This window comes from Etheostoma spectabile, chromosome 5 (assembly GCF_008692095.1).
Source record: "Etheostoma spectabile isolate EspeVRDwgs_2016 chromosome 5, UIUC_Espe_1.0, whole genome shotgun sequence".
Taxonomy (NCBI): Eukaryota; Metazoa; Chordata; class Actinopteri; order Perciformes; family Percidae; genus Etheostoma; species Etheostoma spectabile.
Genome location: NC_045737.1, coordinates 12,997,583 through 13,017,543, shown reverse-complemented (window position 1 = coordinate 13,017,543; position 19,961 = coordinate 12,997,583). Strand labels below are relative to the sequence as shown.

The following is a 19,961-nucleotide window of genomic DNA, read 5'->3' as shown; positions in this document are numbered from 1 at the left end:
CCAAAATTAGGAACATCCTGTCTCAAAACGAAGCTGAAAAACTAGTCCATGCATTGTGTGGACACTAAGTGTGGTCTAGACCTATTCTATCTGTAAAATGTCTCGAGATAGTTATTTCTTTAAACCAATCACAATCGTCTTGGGTGGTGCTAAGATCCAGACGGTGCCACAGTGCCTTCACAAATTAGCCTCAGTAAGGAACTTGTTTTTGATGACATACATGGTGTGTATGTTCAAAAGTTGTTTAAGTCGTGCAAAGCTCATATTTGACAAATAGTCTAGCTAGCTGTCAAGATTTACCCTGCAGATATCTGAGGAGCAGTTAACCATAGTCCTCATAAATCCAGTGGAGTTTAGAATGCCAACACAATGAAAGCAGGAGGTTGCCAAAAATGAACCTCCGGCAGCACCTGAACAATCCTGTGAATGAAACATAAGAATTGAGTAGAAGTTAAAAGACGCCATACACATAAGAAAATAGCTAATAAAAAGCATCATGAGAGGATGGCATTTGGGCCAATGCAGATTTTTAATAAAAACACACTTCACCAATGTGTTGAATGATAAAGTTTTGCATCATGGTCCACTTTTCCTTTTTTCAGGTAAAATGCTCCTTTAAGCGATGGTGAACCCGGGATTCCATCTTCTAGGAAACACACTGAGAAACACAGAGGAAGCCAAAACCAGATGGGAGGACAGTGATTCAGACGGAGGACTCAAAGGCGAGGAGAGAAGAGTGAATGATGAGAGGAGGATGAGCAGACGTCTGAGGACCACCTTGTGTGCCCACCATGTCGTCTTCCCCTCTTTTTCCTCATCTGTCTGTCTGTCTCCCTCCTGCTTTATTACGATTTCTCCACTTCTCTCATGTTTTTCTCTATCTTTTTCTGGTGTTATTTCTCACCCCTCCCTCTCTTTCTCGCTGGATGCTTATTTCTCTCCTCTTCACAGTCACACGCCGTTCTACACTTCTCTTTCCACAGCTGCCTCTTTGCAGCTTTGCAACATTGCACTTGTTCTCTCCATTAATCTCTAGATTACTTATTTAATTATGTCCATGTATACTGCTCAGTATGCATTCACACAGGTTTTGTTGTCAAACTATTTTTTTGTATAATCCTTTCAGATTTCAAAACTTGCTGATTTAGCAACACTTGTGGTTACTGGTGCATTTTCATAATCTAGGTGCCACAGTTTCAACACATGTATCTAGCAATGGGTTTGGCTAACAAACCATGAGCAGCTACTCCTTTCTCTCATTCTCCATCCATTCATGGCCTCTTATCCTCCTCCATCCATTTCTCTCTTTCCTCTGTGTCTGCTGCCGGTATGTCTGTTGGCTACATTAGTCACCGCTCTGCTCCATCGCCAGATTTATAAGCTGATAGACACAGTTCAGTGAGGCTGCCAGACCAGAGGAACAAGCCCTGCTCCCCAAAAACCCCACCACCAATTAAAGCCCACCCCCCTCCACACGACAAAAAAATTAAAGTGTGTTGCACGAAGGCTTACAACCCTCCCATGGGTGTTTTTGTATGTGTCCATTTGCAGCAAAGTCTGGAGTCATTAGGGTTGGCGCATGCAGACAAAAGAGCAATTAAAGGCGTTATAAACATTACCGCAGGAGGGGGAAAAAAACTGAGAAAAAGAATTGCCCATTTTAGCTGCAGTCTAAAATGGGTGAAACAAAACAACCTTCATCCTGAAAACACTTGGATGGAAAAACAGATTCAAAAAATACTTTAAAAAAGAAGAAAACCTGGATGTTAAGCTGCACTAGATGCTGTGTCATTAGTTTCTCTCTCTAATGGGCAACAAACACCAGCAATGAATTCTATGCATATAAACACCAGCTCTCATTGTTTTCTATGTTGCCGGCACACTGGTTTTGTCCTGACACACATCCTCACAGGCTCACACACATCAACTCATCAGGATCCACCAACGTCTTATTTCCCAGTCAACACACGTCAACTCTCAAGAAAAACTGCAATTGTTTTCACATTCTGAGACGCAATTCACACGCATCAAATGGCAAAACGCCCCATAACTTGGCCAATGTGTGTGTTACATTTAAATGAATTTATTCTATATCTGAACATATTTATATATGCCATATCTAAATTGGAGCTCATTATTGTTCTAATAATGAACAACAACAGAACACAAAACAGGAAAAGAGAAAATCAGATCAGATCAGATTTTATAAACCACATCAGTTCAGCCTGATATTGGCTGAGTATGGGTTTGGAACATACTTCTAACATGGGCTTTGTAGTTCTTTATTTTTGTGACACATCTGGTGAAATCTTATCACAGCTTTTGGTGTTTTGCTCTTGAAATCAGCCTTGAAGACTTAACTCACTCATTTGTACACTCTGGCTGGCTTGCTGTACTATTTTTTTTACTGTTTTTTTTGTCTAAACAACCAACAGTTTTTTTTTTGTCTGTTGGAGAGAGGAACGCACACATCAGTTCCAGTATGGCTCAGACATTTCCCTGGTAAACAGGTAGCTTCTCAAACGTTTTTACAGTGAAAGTCATGAACTGCAGCCAGGTTGCGATGTGATTGAGCATCAATGCAGGCTTTTTCTTTCATGAAAATGTTGATATCAGAACACAGCAACTAATTTAAGACAAATTTGTAATACACTAGTTTTCCTTTGTTCCGTCTGACCTGTGAGTACCCTGGATTGGCATGTTTAATTAAAGTGTTACTTAACTGAAACCCAAAGGTAACATATTGGGTTTTCCTCCAAAATACTGCCATAGGCAGGGCTATAAGAAGCGTTGTTCATTATACCATTCTTGTTTAGTTTCAGCGCAGCAGCACCTCGTGAAATTTGAAAAGGGGACTTTTTTACTCCGTGCTACCCCCCGGATCAACCCTGGCACCTCCTGATATGCACATTAAGCACTGTCCCTTCAAGGAAAACAATGTGTTCTAGATGTATTTGTTGAATGAAACTATATCTGTTATATTCTTCACTGTTTCATTTTACTAGATATGACAATGATATGACAATGATAACCTGAACAGAATATTAAACCGTTAATTAGCCCAACAGCATGATTGTACAGCAGCATAGCTAACACCAACAACGGAAGCTAAATTACCCACAATCCTTCAGGTGTATCTCACTACGGATCTAATAGTAGGTCAAAATACACAACAATATCTTATACATTTTCTCACCTGTAATAAACTGATGTGGACAGCTGTGTTTGGTCTAATTTTTTTTTTTTTTAAACAATCCTTCAACAACGACATTCAGAGAAAAACAAGGCTGGGCTTTTAATTAAGGTTTGGTTAAAGAGAAGAACGGCCAAAAGTCTCTGTCAGGGAAACTGTAGGAAAAATATAATTTCCTGCTTATTAAGTTGTTTTATATAATTAAAAGAGAAAACAGAGGGTTTTATTGGAATGTAAATCAAAACAAAGAATGACAATAAAATAACTGATGGACTAAAAGCAACAATAAAAATATAACAGTCAAGATGACCATTTCCTGCCGAGGTACAACAACAACAGAACTGAGTTGAAGCACTCAGCTCACACTGGTCCTGAGTGACTGGCTGGCTGAAACATCAGCGCTGCCCTCCAATTATTTGGGAAAGAAGGCCCGGGGGTCAGAGGCCACAGCTATTTATTACCGAATCAAAAGGAAGCCCAGTATTTTTTCAGATGTATCCAGGAAGTCTGTTCTACATTCCCACACTAACCCGCCGTGTTTAGACTAAGGGGTCCTGAGGTGAAAGTCACCATGGGCCACGAACTCTCCTGGATGAGAAGAGCTGATGAGAAGACATTTCACTGCGACAAAAGTTCACATTAACAAGCCATTTGGTGAGTCTAGAAAAGGTTCTCTCGGTGAGATGCTGCAGATTTAATTTTATACTAGTCTCCCATTGCCAGCCCTTCCTCCACAGATGCGGAGGACCAATCAGTCATCTTGGGAGGTGCTAAGCGCAAATGCAGGTGCAAAATAGCCTCGGGAAGGAATCTATTTTGGTGGAACATGTGTATGTTCAAAGGTTGTTTTAGTCATGTAACAGAAAACTCCGATTTTAAAAGTTTAAAATTACATCACAAAGAAAGTGGATGGTAAATGGACATCCAAAAAGAGTGAAATCCAACAGAAGTTCCGGAATGTTGTGGACATAGACTCATTTTAAACTAAATGTCAGGGTGGTCATCGGTGGGCAATACTTTGTCCTATTAGACAGTAATTTTGTGGCATGAAGCATCATAGAACCATTGCCAAAAACAAAGTTTTATTCATGTAGTCTAAGATAATCTTTTTTTCTGCTTTCTTCCAGTGAACTGAAGATCCTTATATTTTTATTTTTTTTACATTTACTAGCATCAACAAATTGAAACCATTGGGTTCAACAATTGTCACAAATTCTTATTCAATTGGTTATTAAGTGAAATAAGCAAAATAAAAACAAATATAACGTGGCTAAAAAAGGTAATTTGTAATTATTCTACCTATTATACTTTTGCACACAAGCATTTCCTTCTTCTAAGCTTATTTGTATTAAGCTTGCATAAGAGCTAGACTGATTAGCCAATATTAGCCTATATATTAGAATCTGGTAGAATCAAAGCCAAACTAGATTTGAGATCATTTAGAGTTAGTGCCACCATTACATAGTTGGTCCACCATAGAGCACTGCCAGATGATTTTTTTCAGTGTAAAATTTTTTTTATTACAATTGTTAAAAACAAAATCAAAGGGATCATATCAATATTGCTTCTTTCTAAAACTCTAACTAGCTAATAGCTCTAAAATAGCTCAGAATCAGACTCAAAAATCCAGTAACAATCATACTTTTTACATCCGTGTAGCCGCAAGGTCTGCATCACCTTCCCATGCTTGCAAGGTTCAGCAGCCCAAAATTTAAGACAGCAAGTACAGCACACGTGAACTGTGTACACATGTCCATAAACACAGAGACCCAACATCGTAGAAACAGAGCTGTATGTGCACCCGCTGTCCACCCTGCTGTCCTCCATGTCTGTTGTGGAGTATGTATGGAGGGAACCCACTTTTGCATGGTACATTCCAAAGTACACCCAGGACTTGACTTCTTTGACTAGGCCTTAGAGGGTGAATAGGGGCTTAGGGTGATGTCATCTAAGGTCGTCGACCTCATGCTGTGACAGTGACAGTGGTACTAATCAAGACTTGCGCTACTGCATCAGTTTTCCTTTAATGTAGCAAATTACTTTTCACCCACATATGGGGAGGACACATGCACATTTTTCTCATAGAAAGTAGTGAATCCCCTGCTGGGTACCACATTTGGACACCAAAGGTCAATGAGAGTGGCCTGCAAGTACAGTAGTGAAAGCAGGAATGTCACTTATTTAAAGTGTTTTTATAAGTGCACATTACAAATGAAAAACTACTGTACAATACAAACTGTACAATTCAAACAATGTCTTTTTACGTCATATAAACACTTCATATAAACACAACGTCATATAAACACATGTCAGACTAGTTAGTTTTTGACAGGAGCAAAGGTTTGCAGACATTTTTCAACAGGATGCTTAAATTTGCAGACAAGTTCCCGGCAGAGGGCGTGGTTAGGCCACCGCAGCGACTCCAAAACCATCAGGCCTGAGAGTTTGTTTCCAGCCTCAGCCCGGGCAGCTCGGGTTCCAGAAGCACTCGGAGAATCTGCAATACTGCACCCTTTGTGTCGCTGCCTCGAGTCCTTGAGCAGGTGTGACAGCTGAGAGGAGGGCAACTGCTACCTCACCACCATCATGGGATCATTTAAGACACTCATACAGAAATCCTCTCTGGGAACAACAGTGCACTACAGAGTCAAATATGGCTTCACTAAGAGAAGGCAAACAGATATCAGCCTTATATGGCACATGACCACTGTTTATATAAAACCTACGTTCAGCTCACACACTGTTTGATTTAAAAGGTCAGTTCTCTTGAATTACACGAAAAAAAACATATTTTTTACGCATAGTTCTTGTGGTATATTATGTTATAGATTCCCTTAAGAGCCAATAAAGTCAAGCTGAGTCCAAAATTATATTCTGTCTAATCGGGTTGGGTGAGGTCCTATTGTAATCCCTTGGTTCTTAGGTTAGTATGTCAACATGTCTGATACCCGAGTAAAGGATCTCTAATATCTGATTGCTGTTTCAGGGGTTTAATTGTAATCATTATGAGATACAGTAATGGCAGTGAAATCTAATATGTTTTTTACTGCTCTTCTCACAGCCAGAGCAGCAGAAAGGGGCTTTTTTTACACCAGTATTTCCCACCATACCCAGTTGATAAAAGACTTTACTGTAATGGGAGTTAGTAAGCAGGGTGGGCTCAGCACCAAAGCAAATCACATGGCCACAACAAACAGAAACCCATGACAAGTGGTTAAGTGTCCTCCACAAGATTTCCTGCCATAAAATATACTCCCTAACAGGAAGAAAAACAACAAACTGTCTCCAAACTAGAGTGAGCTGTAGAAAGCTAGACTCACCAACTATACATGTTTTCCTCTCACTATTCCTTTCTGTCCTCCATAAGGAGGTCACAGGGCAAACAGCAGGTGCAGATCAGCATCTTTGGGATTTAGTGTCCCACTCCCCAAATTGTTGATACTGGATGATTCACCAAAAGTCTTAGCATTGCAACTATTCTCCAGTTATGGGTGTATTAATAGAGCTGGATACAGAAAATCATTTTCCGTGTAGACCACCATTACAAAAGACACTTTTGGCAGGTCACCTAGAATGCAAAGTAAAATCTAAGTCTTTGTGTTATACATTTTTTAAATCATAAATATTGAAGAAAAAAAATTACCACGGCCCTAGCCAAGCTATTTTTACATGCTTGACTTTTTAATGTAAAGTACATGACATGAGAGTGTGCAGGGAGCCATACAGCCAGGAAGACAGCCAGAAAGTGAGAAAGCCTCTTTGGCGCATGCGCTGGGTGAGCGCCATTTACTGGATTGAATGGGCACCATCTTGGAACATGGCGTCCAAATCCATGAAGGACTTTCTTAACTAGAACTGAACAGCATGTGCATTAAAGCTGGGCTAGGCAGTTCTCTAAAATAAAAAAGGCTAAAACCCCTCCAGAATAGTAAAAGGTAGCCCACCTCCTGCAGCTCTTCCCTCTTTGTCCTCAGTCCCTCCCTTCATTTATCATTGCACTCATCCCCATCGTGATGAAATACTGATGCCGTTTCTTTGTAAAGCCCTTTGAGGTGATATTCTGTCATTCAAGGCTCTAGCTAGCTACAGAAACATGGACTTGAATTAGCCACAGCCGTGAGCCTTTCACTATGGTTAACTGAAGGTTAAAGCAACACTTTCTGTCCATCTCTGAAATACTTTGCCAATATTGATACGTTTTATTACGTTTATTTATTTATTTATTGCGTCAGACTCTCTTTTAGACTGGACTCTCTTAAAGAAGTCTGTCTTCCTTGTTTTGGGATTCTTTGCAGGTTGACAGTTGTTGCTGATGCTGGAATAGCAACCTCTTCTGCAGGATTTTCCGCCATTGAATCAAGCTTTCACCATCTGACGGGACGTGCACGCGCATCCGAATATGTAGAACAGCCAACAGGGAAGGACTTGTGATTGGCCAAAGCCTCTCGTTAGAGGGATTTCCAAGAAGAGGTGCAGAAGTCTAGTTTTCTCTCATATCACTTGAATTACAATATGATGAAAGGTTATTATAGGATTTCTGCCCAATGACAATCTATTGAAAATGTAAACCGTAATAAATATATGGAGACTGTACTGTTGGTCAGTGGCTTGCTAAAGGCTGGATGCATGCCATAACGTGTCTCAAACTCTCCTCCTTCCCATCTGAAACTTCCTGTTGACCCACAAAAGCTGTGTGAAACTTTTTTTTGCCATAAACAAAACAAATACTGAGAATAATACTGTTCAACCAATCTGGAAAAAGTCTGTAGATATGCTACAGAGTGGCATGCTAGCACTTGCCCATACCGCAGCCCCTCCCATGTTGCACTGGTATGCAAACAGCTGCCCAGCCATGACACTGGCCCCTGTGGACCTGACAGGCTAAGGGACATTTAAACTTTAAAGGGCCAAACTGGACAGCTGGGTGTGTTCATGCTGCGTGGGTGTGTATGTCTGCTGTAAACTTTATGCAGCTCATCCACATACTACTAGACTCACTTGTCACACATATGGACTGAGGGACCCGAGGACATCCATTTTCCTAGTTGATATCACATTTTTATTAATTTAGCACTTTAACACACCACTGAGTGCACACAGTGTTTAATGTATTTTCTTATAAGATAATTTCAAAGATCTTCTAAAGCCCAAGGGATATTTTCTTATCTACAAGTTGAGTTGTGTTTGCTGTCCCTCCACAATGGGTGCGTTTATTGCCAAGATGCTGCTTCCGACAGTCAGCAGCCTGGTGTTTCTGCCTACAGCCAGTGTGGCTGCCAAGAGGGGCTTCCACATGGAGGCCATGGTCTACTTCTTCACCATGTTCTTCACTGCGGTGAGCTCGTGATTCTGTTTTCATGTGATAGACAAAATCTGTTTGGCTCGCTTTGATTGTGGCGTTTGAGTAAAATCTTCGCAATTGAGTGTGTAGTAAGCTGAGTGAATTTATATTTTTCAAAATTGCTTATAGGAGGGGTTTTGTTTTCTATTTGCTGTTCAACTCAGCAGCATGCTATTTATGAATAATAATCCATAAAGAATAGATACTTGATTGATTTTAATCAGAAGAAAGGTTGGAGTTTAGTAGCATTTTATTGAATCAGAATTCAGTATAAAATATGTTTATCAAATCCAAATCCTATCCAACCCTTATCGAATAGATTTAGGATTTGCTCTCAACAACACCCTAAGCTCATATCTAAGAGATACTTAAACTCAAATATTGACACGCAAGGACCTGAAGTTTTGTGAGACAGATGACTCATTTATGATCTCTCTAAATGACTACACATTTTGCACATTGCTCTTTGCTGATAAAAAAGACAGAGGAGACAAAAGATTTGCAAGACTCAAGAGCTTAACAGATTCAGGTGTTTTACCAACTTGGAACTAGATCCAACATTAAAACAGCTATTAAAACTACTATTATTAAAACTGCTCAGATTATGGAGAAAAACAAAATAAGTTACCATAGTTATGCGGATGACACACAAATTTACATACCTTATCGCCAGGGGACTATAGTCAAATACAAAAACTGACTAACTGCATCAAACAAATTAACGACTGGATGTGCCAGAACTTTCTGAAATTAATGAAGGAAAACTGAGTAGTTGTTTTTGAAAAAAAGAGGAACGATTAAAAGTCTGCGCTCAGCTTCAAACAACAATGTTAAAAACAACAGACAAAGCCAGAAATCTTGGTGTAGTCATGGACTCAGACCTGAACTTTAACAGCCACATTAAGACAATTACAAAGTCAGCCTACTATCACCTAAAGAACTATCAAGGGTTAAGGACTATTTGTCAACAGACTTGGAAAAACTGGTCCATGCTTTCATCTTCATAGACTTGACTACGGTAACGGGGTCTTTACAGGTCTCCCTAAAAAATCATCAGACAGCTGCAGCTGATTCAGAACGCTGCTGCTCGAGTCCTCACTAAGACCAAGAGACTGGATCACATCACTCCAGTTCTGAAGTCTTTACACTGGCTTCCTGTTTCTCAAAGAATTGATTTCAAAGTACTCTTGCTAGTTTAAATCCCTTAACGGTTTAGGTCCAAAATACATTTCTGATCTGCTACTACACTATGACCCCCCAGACCTCTCAGGTCATCTGGGACAGGTCTACTTTCTGTCCCCAGAGTCAGAACTAAACAGGGTGAGCAGCTTTCAGTTTCTATGCTCCTCATATCTGGATAAACTCCCAGAAACCTGTAGATCCGCTGCTACTCTCAGTTCTTTTAAATCAACCTGAAGACCTTTCTTTTTGATGCTGCCTTTCTTTAAATTAATGCTCATTTCTTTCTTATGCTGCACTGTAACTTTTATTCTGTGTTTTATGTGTCCTAATGTTTCTATTTTGTTTTTAACTGTCTATTCATGTGTCTTATTGATTTTTAATGCTTATGACTTTTAACTGTTTGTACTTGTGTTTTCTGTTTTAATGATTTTGTGTAAAGCACTTTGAATTGCCCTGTTGCTGAAATGTGCTATACAAATAAAGCTGCCTTGCCTTGCCTTGCCTATTGAGGCCCAACTCAATTCACAAGTTGTATACGGTAGATATTTACTTTAATGGAAAGAAATCATCATAATTGACAATAACCTCTTTGACATACTATTGACCTCATTATGACTGTCTTTCTGTAGATCTACCATGCATGTGATGGACCAGGCCTCTCCATTCTGTGTTTCATGAGATACGACGTTCTGGAGTACTTTAGTGTTTACGGCACAGCTCTCTCCATGTGGGTCACACTGATAGGTAAGTCCTAGTTAACAGTCGGCCACACTCTACATACCAGTTAGTGCCCTCCTCTACATGTTTCTTCCATAATCAAAGTCCATAATTATTATATGAAATTGAGAGAGACACTAAGATTCTGCTCACACATAACTACTGTACCAGTCTTTCCACCTGTCTGGTTTCCACAATGAAAAATGTAAACTTGCTTCTGGGTTTGTTTGGTGTCATTTCAAACTAGCAGGTACTAAAATCCCACTCATCAAAGAAAATACAATGATAAGTTAGTATTCAGCAACTACACTTCCCAAGTACAAGGTTAAAAACAACCAGCTCTGCTTGCAACAGTTGTTGATAACACATGTTGTGTCTTTGAGTTCAGCTCACATGTGTTTAGACTTACTTTCTTTTACTCTCTCATATGATAACACACACACACACACACACACACACACACACACACACACACACACACACACACACAAACACACCACACAGGCAAATACATTTTCCTCTCCCATCTCCCATCTAAGCCCTTAGGTTTTTGCATCAAGACTTTAAATCACGTGCTTTGAAGGGCCAAATGCTTCGACAGCTGACTTTACTGATTGGTCAGCCATCTTTGTCGCTGTGTAGTACTGTAAAGGCTGGCTAAATTAAGCTTAACTGTGTTGTGTGTGTGTGTGTGTGTGTGTGTGTGTGTGTGTGTGTGTGTGTGTGCGTGCTTGTAAATTCCTTGTAGAACACCAGAATACAAACTATCAAAAAGCGTCACGGTTTTATGTTTTGATGTAATGAAAACCTTTCAGAATTTTGATGCTTAAACTGCCTTCATTATTCTTGAAAATTCTTGAAAATGAAACTTGGATTATATTGAAAAATAAATGATGACCACTGGAGGGTTACATTTATTTTTCACGTCTCACATGCAGTATGTGTCTCCTTGTCCCAGCTCTGGGCGACTTTGATGAACCCCAGCGCTCCAGTATGACCATGTTTGGAGTGCTGACCATCGCTGTGAGGATCTACCAGGATCGCTGGGGCTACGGGATCTACTCCGGACCCATCGGATCAGCTGTCTTCATCATCACTGTCAAATGGGTGAGTGGCCTTAGAATAGCAGATTATATTCAGGTTTGGTGAGTAGATGTTAATAAACTCATTCTTTTGCCCCTTCTTTTTCCTCTCGCCATCCAATCAATCAATCAATCACTCTGTTGGACTTTGTGTGTGTCTACTCTGTGGAAATCATTGTGATTATGGTGTTTCAGCTGCAGAAGATGAAGCAGCTGAGGGGAGTGTATCCAGAGAAGACAGTGTACACGCAGCAGGTCGGTCCAGGCTGCTGCTTCGGGGCTCTCGCTCTGATGCTGCGTTTCTACTTTGAGGTGACTATCATCAAAATAAAACTAATCCTCCAAACACATCAATATTATTGAATGCCAAGATCATGGCAAGTATTTAACTAATCACATAATGTTTTCATTTATATTTAAAAAGGTCTGAAGTTGCTTAGTTGCAGCTTCATCTTTAATTGAAATGTGTAGTTTTCATTCTTATTCAACTAAGAGAAAAAGAAAAAGGCAGAAGACTGTCTAGTTAAATTTTTTCCTATGTTGAAATAAATTTAAACATTGATTAATGAAATCACCCTAAATATGATGTGCTGTATTCTCTCCACTGCAGGAGTGGGACTACGCCTATGTCCACAGCTTCTACCATCTGTCTCTGGCGGTGTCCTTCATCCTGCTGCTGCCAAAGAAGAACCGCTACGCAGGGACGGGACAAAACGCAGCTAAACTCAGCTGGTTCACTCTCTGCTGCTGTGTATGTTACATGTATTTTATTTATTTTTTAAATAAAAAGAAAGGAGAGCTGAAAAGCAGCAGGATAGGTCATACATGAATGTGAGAACAGGATAGACTTGCATGATCTAGATAGAAAGTAAAAGGTGATATCATTTAGAGGGTAAACTGACCATGTACCAAAGCAGCACCATTCCCTGCCAGTCAAACTCATATGTCCTCTATGTCACCCCCCCCCCAACCCTCCCTCCTAATTGTTCCCTCTCCAGTCCATGTCCCCTGGTACTACTAAAGAGAAGACAGACAAGCCGAAGAAGAAGTCGTCTCGTACCGTGTGGACAATCCCCACAGAGAAGCCGTGGAAACAACGCAGTAGCACCCCAATCCTGCCTCTTTACACCCCCCCACCCTCCACACCTGTCAAAGGGACCAGCATCAGCAAGCTCAAAGAGATGAACGGCTGGAAGTGAACCCCAAAACGTAAATGTCTTACGTAGAAGGACTTCATCCTGAAGGACAGGCAGAAATAGTGGTCGGCTAGGCGCGGGAAACAGGAAAATCACCAAATAATTGTCAGCCATGCTGATAAACTTGTATGTGGCGGTTAAGTTAATCTTCTTCAGCAGGAAACCAACCATCATGAGGATGTTCCTTTCTACTCCAGAAAATCATTGTTGGCTGGTAGAATATGTAAGGACAGAAGCAATTTCAGGAATCCACCAGTAATTGTAGCTAGCAGATAAAGAGGCAAAAGGGCCCGAAAGTGGTTCTAAAATTTAAGGGCCAGAACAAAAGAGGAATCAGGCCTCCAGCGTCCTCAAAGAACCAATATGAACACAGTTGTCTGAAGCACATGTCCAGAGCTGAGGACAGGCAGCACGCTACGAAAGAACACACACAGAACAAACAGGGAGACGGTGGCTGAGACAAACCAGTAAAACTGACTGGGAAATTTATGAGAAGAGCAAACAGGCAGATGGTTTATCTCTCCAAAATATATAAATTGTCTTTAGAAATGTTCCTCAGGGGAGACCTTTCGTCTGCTCGCCTCTGTCTGTCCGTGCCCCCTCCTCCTTCTTTTTCCCGTCTCTCTCAGGGAAAGGAAGCACGCGGCTGAATTTGTTCATGAGAATTACAAGACTGTAAAGCACATTTTACCGTTTTAATAGTCCTCGAAGTGCCAAATGTGTCATGTGGAGCATCAGATGTTGGAGCAAGGGGAAGCGACAGCCCAGACGTCAGTCTGTAACCCGACTGAAGCATCTTGATGTGTTTCTGTATCAGCAGGTGGACTCCTCTGTCTGTTGACTCTAGTTAACTAACAGAGCAGCTTTGGCTATGACTTCTGTCTCTAATGTGCACTGTAGACGTGTGATGTTTCTGGTGAAAACCTTTATCAATATATTGTTATTTATTGCAGCACAGAAGATTGTATATTCACTATAGTGTGTTTGTTATTGATAATTTTGTTATATTTTGAAAATAAAATGTAATCTGACTATAGTAAGAAAATGGTTGTGACCCTGTTTTTAACTGGTCATTGGGGACAGGATGGAATTTTAACAGCCTCAACCACCCAAACCATTATCATAATGCAATGATATGCACTTAAGCAGAAGCCGACCATTGACAAAAAAACCTTACTGGAACATACTTCAAGGCCCACTCTAGTCTAGCAATCCCTAATCCAATTTCAAACGCACACATCCCGTTCCACTTTCACTTCAGGACAACATGGAGTTTTGCGTCCGTGCACGTCACCTGCCCCGAACACTACCCAAAGCCTACAAATGTCTTCAGCGTATTTTAGACAAAACAGTCTCCAGACAAAACGTGAATGAACCCCCCCCAGGGAATGTTTTGTGCTGGGGCCAAGCCACCAGCTCCTGTGCCCAGAGAAAGGTGTTTTTGTCTGGGTTAAAAAACTTTGCTGGCTGGGCCACCGGCACCAACCGGCTGGCTGGCTGCGCCTCCCGGCCCTGACAGAACGGTAACTCAAGCCTTTTATTGCACAAGTGTGACACGCTTTTGAACTCTTTTACGATCACTGTCTATCCCCACACTGCTCTGCTGAGGGGCTGAAGCCCACCCACATCCAGGGCTGTATTACTATACTTGTGAAGACTTTCTTCTTTCTGTAATAACTGACATTAGCAGTACATTTACCAAAATCAAATACCAATCAAACCCTATTCTTAACCCTTTATCCAAGCCAGAACCCTAAAAGCCATGTATTTTTAAGGACCTGCGCGCGCACACACACATACACACACACAGTGTGAGGGTCTAAACTGGGCCTGTCCGCCGCAGGTCGTAATGGGCAACCGCACTGCTCAGCAGACATCGACAGTGTCAACATAATAAGCGTTTATTGACACGAGTGTGAGCGTGGTCGTCTCCTCCGTGGTCGTCTGCACTCACATTCCATGGCGGCTAGGAATTTAGGTGGGTATCAAAATATAATAAAGGAATACATCTGAACAAATAAAAAAAATACTTCAACACCACAAAAAAGCGCTTTCTCCAATATTTCACGGCCTATTCAGGGCAGGTTAAGAGAAAATGTGCTGTATTATTTTTCATTAGAGTGAATTAAGCACCAAAGTGCACGGTGTGAAGTGACTGCGACAGGCTCTGGTATGTTTGGTATGTTTGTGCTTTCAGCTCTGTGGTGTGGTTCCTTTCTATGGTGAGACAGCAGCCAGTGTGCCACGGGTCCTTTCTCTGTGTGTCAGCTGTTGTTTTTTTGTTTTTTTACAATTGCTATGACAGTTTTTTCAATACGTTTAACAAAGTTAGCACAAAATCTGTCTGTGTAGGCTATACAATTAACACATTTCTTGTTGCTTTGACACAAAATGCATACAGCTGACACAAATTTTAAGTGCTTGAAATTCTTTTACACATAAGCTCAACTAACATCAAAACAATAGATTTCTACTGACACATTTGAAAATGCTTTTACACTGTATGTCAGAACAGATAACATCATGTTCTAAACCTAACTTATAGGCATGACCATCTGTTTTTACAGTATTCTTTATATGTTACAATAAGTGAGTGTTGTACTTTGACAGCAAAGATGACTGTAACCAATGTTACTTTCCTTGTTTGTTTACGCAAACCTGGCCAAAGCTGATTCTGATATGTTACACTAGTACATACAGTAAAAGAGGAGCAATTTGGGTTCATTTTGTGTGGAAAATGAACAATACAGTAAAGATAAACATAGAGAAAGTAAGAAAAATTCCTGCACAAGGGAGAGAAAGACGAGTACCAGGAATATTCTGTCTCTATGTCATTTTTTCATACTGTAAACCGTACATTTGATAAAGCTACTCTGAGAAGGCGCATTCATTTTTGTACTGAATAACTGCAGCAAAAGAAACAAAATGCAGCATTACTAAACCCAACAAAACAAAAATATAGAGAGGCTTCAAGAGCAACTGTAGTGTAAAACACAATCTATGATCAATACAATATACTTATAAGGGCAGACCTGACACATATGAAATAATGCGGTTTCTGTAATTTCACCTGAAATTAGTGTTTTATGACATTGGGCTATGCCTGACTAAATATTCCTGTTGGGAGAGAACATGTGTTAATGTTTTGGAAGAGTTATTTGATTTTGAGACATGTTTGCAGTGTTTTGGTAGACATAGTGTATTGTGTTAGTGTATTATTGTATTTTGAAAATTAGTGTTGAGTTTAGTTTACAATGTGTGATTTTGAGCATAAAGTTAACCATTTTGCCAGTTGTGTATTAATGCGTTAAGAGTTTAGGAAAGAATTGTCATAGCAATCGAAAAAACCTTAATGCTATACGGTCAGCTGCCTCTCAGAGAACCGTGCAGGGCTGCAGCCGCAACCCATCTTCACTGCTGATACAGTGCTGGGTGGTGTAACAGTCTATACCGTATACCGGTATTCACATTCCGTATGATATGAATTTGTCATATACCGTAATACAGATGCATTGCTGCATAGAGCACTGCGGCCAATCAGTTGCACATTTTTCTACAACTAACCCGTAGCCAAGGTAGTGTTTATTTCTTACAACTATGATGTTTTGAAAGGGAAACAATGTTAAAGTTGTTTGTTTGTGTATTCATTTGATTTCAGTTTATTTTACTACTTTGCGGTTTGTACAATAAAAAGAGTTTAGATTCTGTAACTGTTTCAAGCATTCTCCTTCATATTACGTTATTGTATAATGCTGTGGAGCCAAGCAAACCTTTTAGTAATCAATTTTAGTAAACATGATATCAAAAAAACAATTGGTACGTTCTATGTACTCTTGACAGTAGAATAGGCCATTATAAAACTTTTTTATAAAGGCTCAGTCAAGCAAAGAAGGAAAATACTGTGATATGCCGTGAAACTGCCAGAATCTTAAAAAATATCGTGAAACACATTTTTGGTCATACCGCCTAGCACTATGCTGATACTGATTACCAGTGACACAATCAAATTCATTACTTCTGCTGAGCAACATATTGGTTTGTGGATAGGAATTTTATTAATTTAATGTTATTCCTTTTCATTAACATTTTTGTACTGTCTCACTACTCAAAGAAAAAAAACAAAATCAAAATATAGAAAGAAGAGCTAGTAGGAAAGCAAGAGGGAGGATGAGAGAAACTGAGAGAATGAAAGTAAAAGTAATTTACTATTTCTGTGTGCCAAAATGTTACCAGTCAAATGTACTGTAGCAGTAGAGCAGCCTGAGAAATGCTCTCAGGCTAAAATTGTGCATCTGCTGCCACCTATTGGACTACAGTACATGATGAATGCTAATTAAAGGATAATACCACAGCGTTTTAGAAAATGGTTCCCACTGATGTTATGACTCTGCAGTTTAAGTCTCAGACTTTTTTTAGTTTGAGTTAAAGGACCATAGTTATGGTTTTAGGTTTTGTAGATTTTCTGGAGTGTAAATGGGTGTTTAAAGGTACTGCTTACAGTAAAAAAAAAAAACATAGCACTTAAACGTAGATAAAAAAACACATTTATCCTAGTTTTTTGTCCCACCCAGAGTTCTGAGCAGTGGATTTAGAACACCCCACATGTCTTGTTGTAGTAAGAACTCCTCTTGTGTCTAAAGGCGGACTGGTTCTGTTTCACTGTGTGGATCATGCTGGTGGTTGGTGTGTGTCGAGGCGTGGCCCAGTGTGGTGAACAGTTGGATGATTGTGGAGAAATGACCGAACCACTTCCTTAACCTGCCACAACCAACACAGAAGAACAGCTGTAGTTCAGCACAACTGCAACACCGCCAAACACTTCCAACTTCCTAAATATCCGCTTTGTAGTCATAGTCAAACTGTCAACTTTCCATCAGTTTCTGTTATCAATTTGCTTTTAAAATATGTTTTTACTAAATACACAGCAGATGGAAAGGTGATGATTAGGGGCTCGTTTCACAGAAGCAGTTTTCAAGTCTTACAGGGTTCTCACGAGACTTTGTTTGTTTTAATAAGTGAAATGTGTCAAAATAAAGGCATAAATGCAACTTATCTGCATAAAAATGTCAAACAAAAACTAGACTTATATAATGTGTTGTGTTGTGTACTTTGATTATCCAAAATACTTCCAACAATGTCAAACCCAGAAAAATAGGTATTTTTATTCAAATTAACTCTCCGTTACATTTGGTCGCCTGTCACTGGCGTCATATCCCCTTTGTGCATGTGTCAGCGTCGTGGTTGCCTGCCAGAAGCTGTCATAAATGGACTTTTTTCCCCCAGTTTAAAGCAACATTTTTGTGGTTGTTTGTAACTATATACTTTGACCAGTTCAAGGATAATGAAGGTCTGTAGTTATTGTTTTAATTGAGAAAGCCCTAGCAGCAGTGAATTACATATTTGGTTTTTAAAAGGAGAGAAGATGATCTCATATTGTAACTTAGTCAAATGTGACCTTGTTGTACAAAACATGCTTTTTAAGTTTGAAAGAAAAGAAAGTTTGACTATCAAACATTCAAACGGTGGTTTTTAAATGTAGCATATGTATTGGGGACTTTAATAATGATATTATACCTGGATTGCCGGGTTGCTTTGTATGTTTTCACATAGATTTTGAAAATTTTAATGTCCTCTGTTTGGGAAGATTTTCTTTTTTAGATATACAAGTTGTTCTATGAAATACTATTTTTGTACAGTACCTAAAGACACTTTTCAAATTCACTGGACAGGAAAAATTGTAACCCTACATGATTTTCCCGTCAGTACCTGCAGAAGGCTCTTCACAGTCAATTGCATCTCCGGTTGGTTTACACACAACTTCAGCTCCTTTCCTGCATCAGGGGGGTCTACTGATGGGCCGGCTGTGTTCTCACTGGTCAAAGTCATCTTTAGGAGCTTCTCACTCAATCTAAAAGTACATTAAAACAATTGTCTAAGTATCCTGCTGGGGACATGCAGTCCCAATTTGGAAATACAAGGAACAGTTGTATCCTTACTACTAATATAAAACGTTAAATGTATTCATGTCTGTCAGTGCATAGAGTTTGTTTAAGAGAAATCAGAGTTTTAACTCTTGGTGTACTACTGCTCGACTGGAGGCACTCACTGTAAGTGAGAGAGTAACACCATCTGGAAGTGGATTAATAAGGGTGTAGCTGATGATATGGCACGAACAGAAAACTGGTTGCACTCAGAAACTCCCAGGTACAGAAATGCATATGTCCAAACATCTGTTAGCTGTTCCACAGTCAGTGTAAATCAAGTGTGTCACAGACGGAGTGAATTTTTTGTCTTGCTGACCTTTGTTGATCGGAGGACAAACTGCAGGCCTGGATGGTGTCCATCAGCTGAACTCTGATTGCCTGTCCTGTTGGACTGGACAAAACATCAGACATGCTGCATCCAGGGAACAGATTCATGAGGAGAGGAGGCACCTACACAAGGGAACACACACACACACACACACACACACGCACACGCACACACACAATGGACTACTTTACACTTCCACAAGTTTTGGAAATATTAATAAAAAAATGTTTTCTATGAGGCACAGTCATTAGTAAAAAAAAATGTCTGGACCAGATTGATCAATATGCGATCAATAACAGAATAACACAGCTTACATCTAAGGATTTAAATATTTACAAAATCTAGAAGAAAGACACTATAAATATAGTAATGCTGTGATAACTACCATGTCATTGAATTAAATGTTATACAATGCTTAAGTAGACCAAATCCTCTCAGCAGAAAAATGTCAGTGTCTAATGTCAGTGGACCTGGATGTTGAGATGAAGCACTGACCTCCTCATTGCTGGGATCCAGAATCAGCATGCAGATGAAGTCCCGCCTGGCTCCGTCCAAGTCCATGAGCTTCCGAAAGGCCTTCGATCTGTTCTCATAGTACTGACTGGCTGTTGGGTTGTATTTGATGGCCAGAGAAAACATCTCAGCTGCTTCCTGGAAACATCTACAGATGCAAAACAAAAATATAGCATCTAAACAAGAGTAGATGGTTGTTCTCTCCAGGTTTCTCTGTGGCAATGCGGAATTGTGGCTCTGACCCGTCCTGGAAGCAGAAAGAGCCCAGCGAGTTGTGAAGGACAGCGAGGCGGAGCCGGACAGCAGGGTCATCAGGCCGCATCATCTCCTCAGCCTGCTGGTAGTCAGCCAGAGCATAACACCAGTCACCCTGCTTAAAGAAACAGTCTGACACACACACACACACACACACACACACACACACA

The 19,961-nt window shown here is 40.1% G+C and overlaps 2 protein-coding genes across 2 annotated transcripts in view; one reads left to right on the top strand and one right to left on the bottom strand.

The window, feature by feature from the left end:
- The first annotated feature begins 8,196 nt into the window (after window positions 1-8,196).
- On the top strand, window positions 8,197-13,732 carry mymk (myomaker, myoblast fusion factor). The gene is made up of 6 exons (XM_032515356.1): window positions 8,197-8,528; window positions 10,346-10,460; window positions 11,392-11,540; window positions 11,711-11,827; window positions 12,126-12,266; window positions 12,514-13,732. Exons 1-6 carry the CDS (start codon window positions 8,394-8,396, stop codon window positions 12,712-12,714), a joined length of 858 nt encoding a protein of 285 aa, XP_032371247.1. The 5' UTR covers window positions 8,197-8,393; the 3' UTR covers window positions 12,715-13,732.
- A 3,394-nt stretch (window positions 13,733-17,126) lies between these two features.
- Window positions 17,127-19,961, bottom strand: part of LOC116689045 (tetratricopeptide repeat protein 16) — a 7,986-nt gene continuing 5,151 nt past the window's right edge. The window contains exons 9-13 of the mRNA XM_032515352.1: window positions 19,779-19,923; window positions 19,519-19,684; window positions 19,012-19,145; window positions 18,478-18,619; window positions 17,127-17,469 (exon numbers count right to left, since the gene is read on the bottom strand). Of these exons, the coding sequence (XP_032371243.1) occupies window positions 17,380-17,469; window positions 18,478-18,619; window positions 19,012-19,145; window positions 19,519-19,684; window positions 19,779-19,923 (677 nt within the window). The 3' untranslated portion in view covers window positions 17,127-17,379. The remainder of the gene's footprint in view (window positions 17,470-18,477; window positions 18,620-19,011; window positions 19,146-19,518; window positions 19,685-19,778; window positions 19,924-19,961) is intronic.

Coding starts and splice junctions, on each gene's coding strand:
- mymk (XM_032515356.1), top strand. CDS start 8,394: ATGGGTGCGTTTATTGCCAAGATGCTGCTTCCGACAGTCAGCAGCCTG. Junction 8,529..10,345: donor TCACCATGTTCTTCACTGCG/GTGAGCTCGTGA, acceptor GTCTTTCTGTAG/ATCTACCATGCATGTGATGG. Junction 11,828..12,125: donor TGCTGCGTTTCTACTTTGAG/GTGACTATCATC, acceptor TCTCCACTGCAG/GAGTGGGACTACGCCTATGT.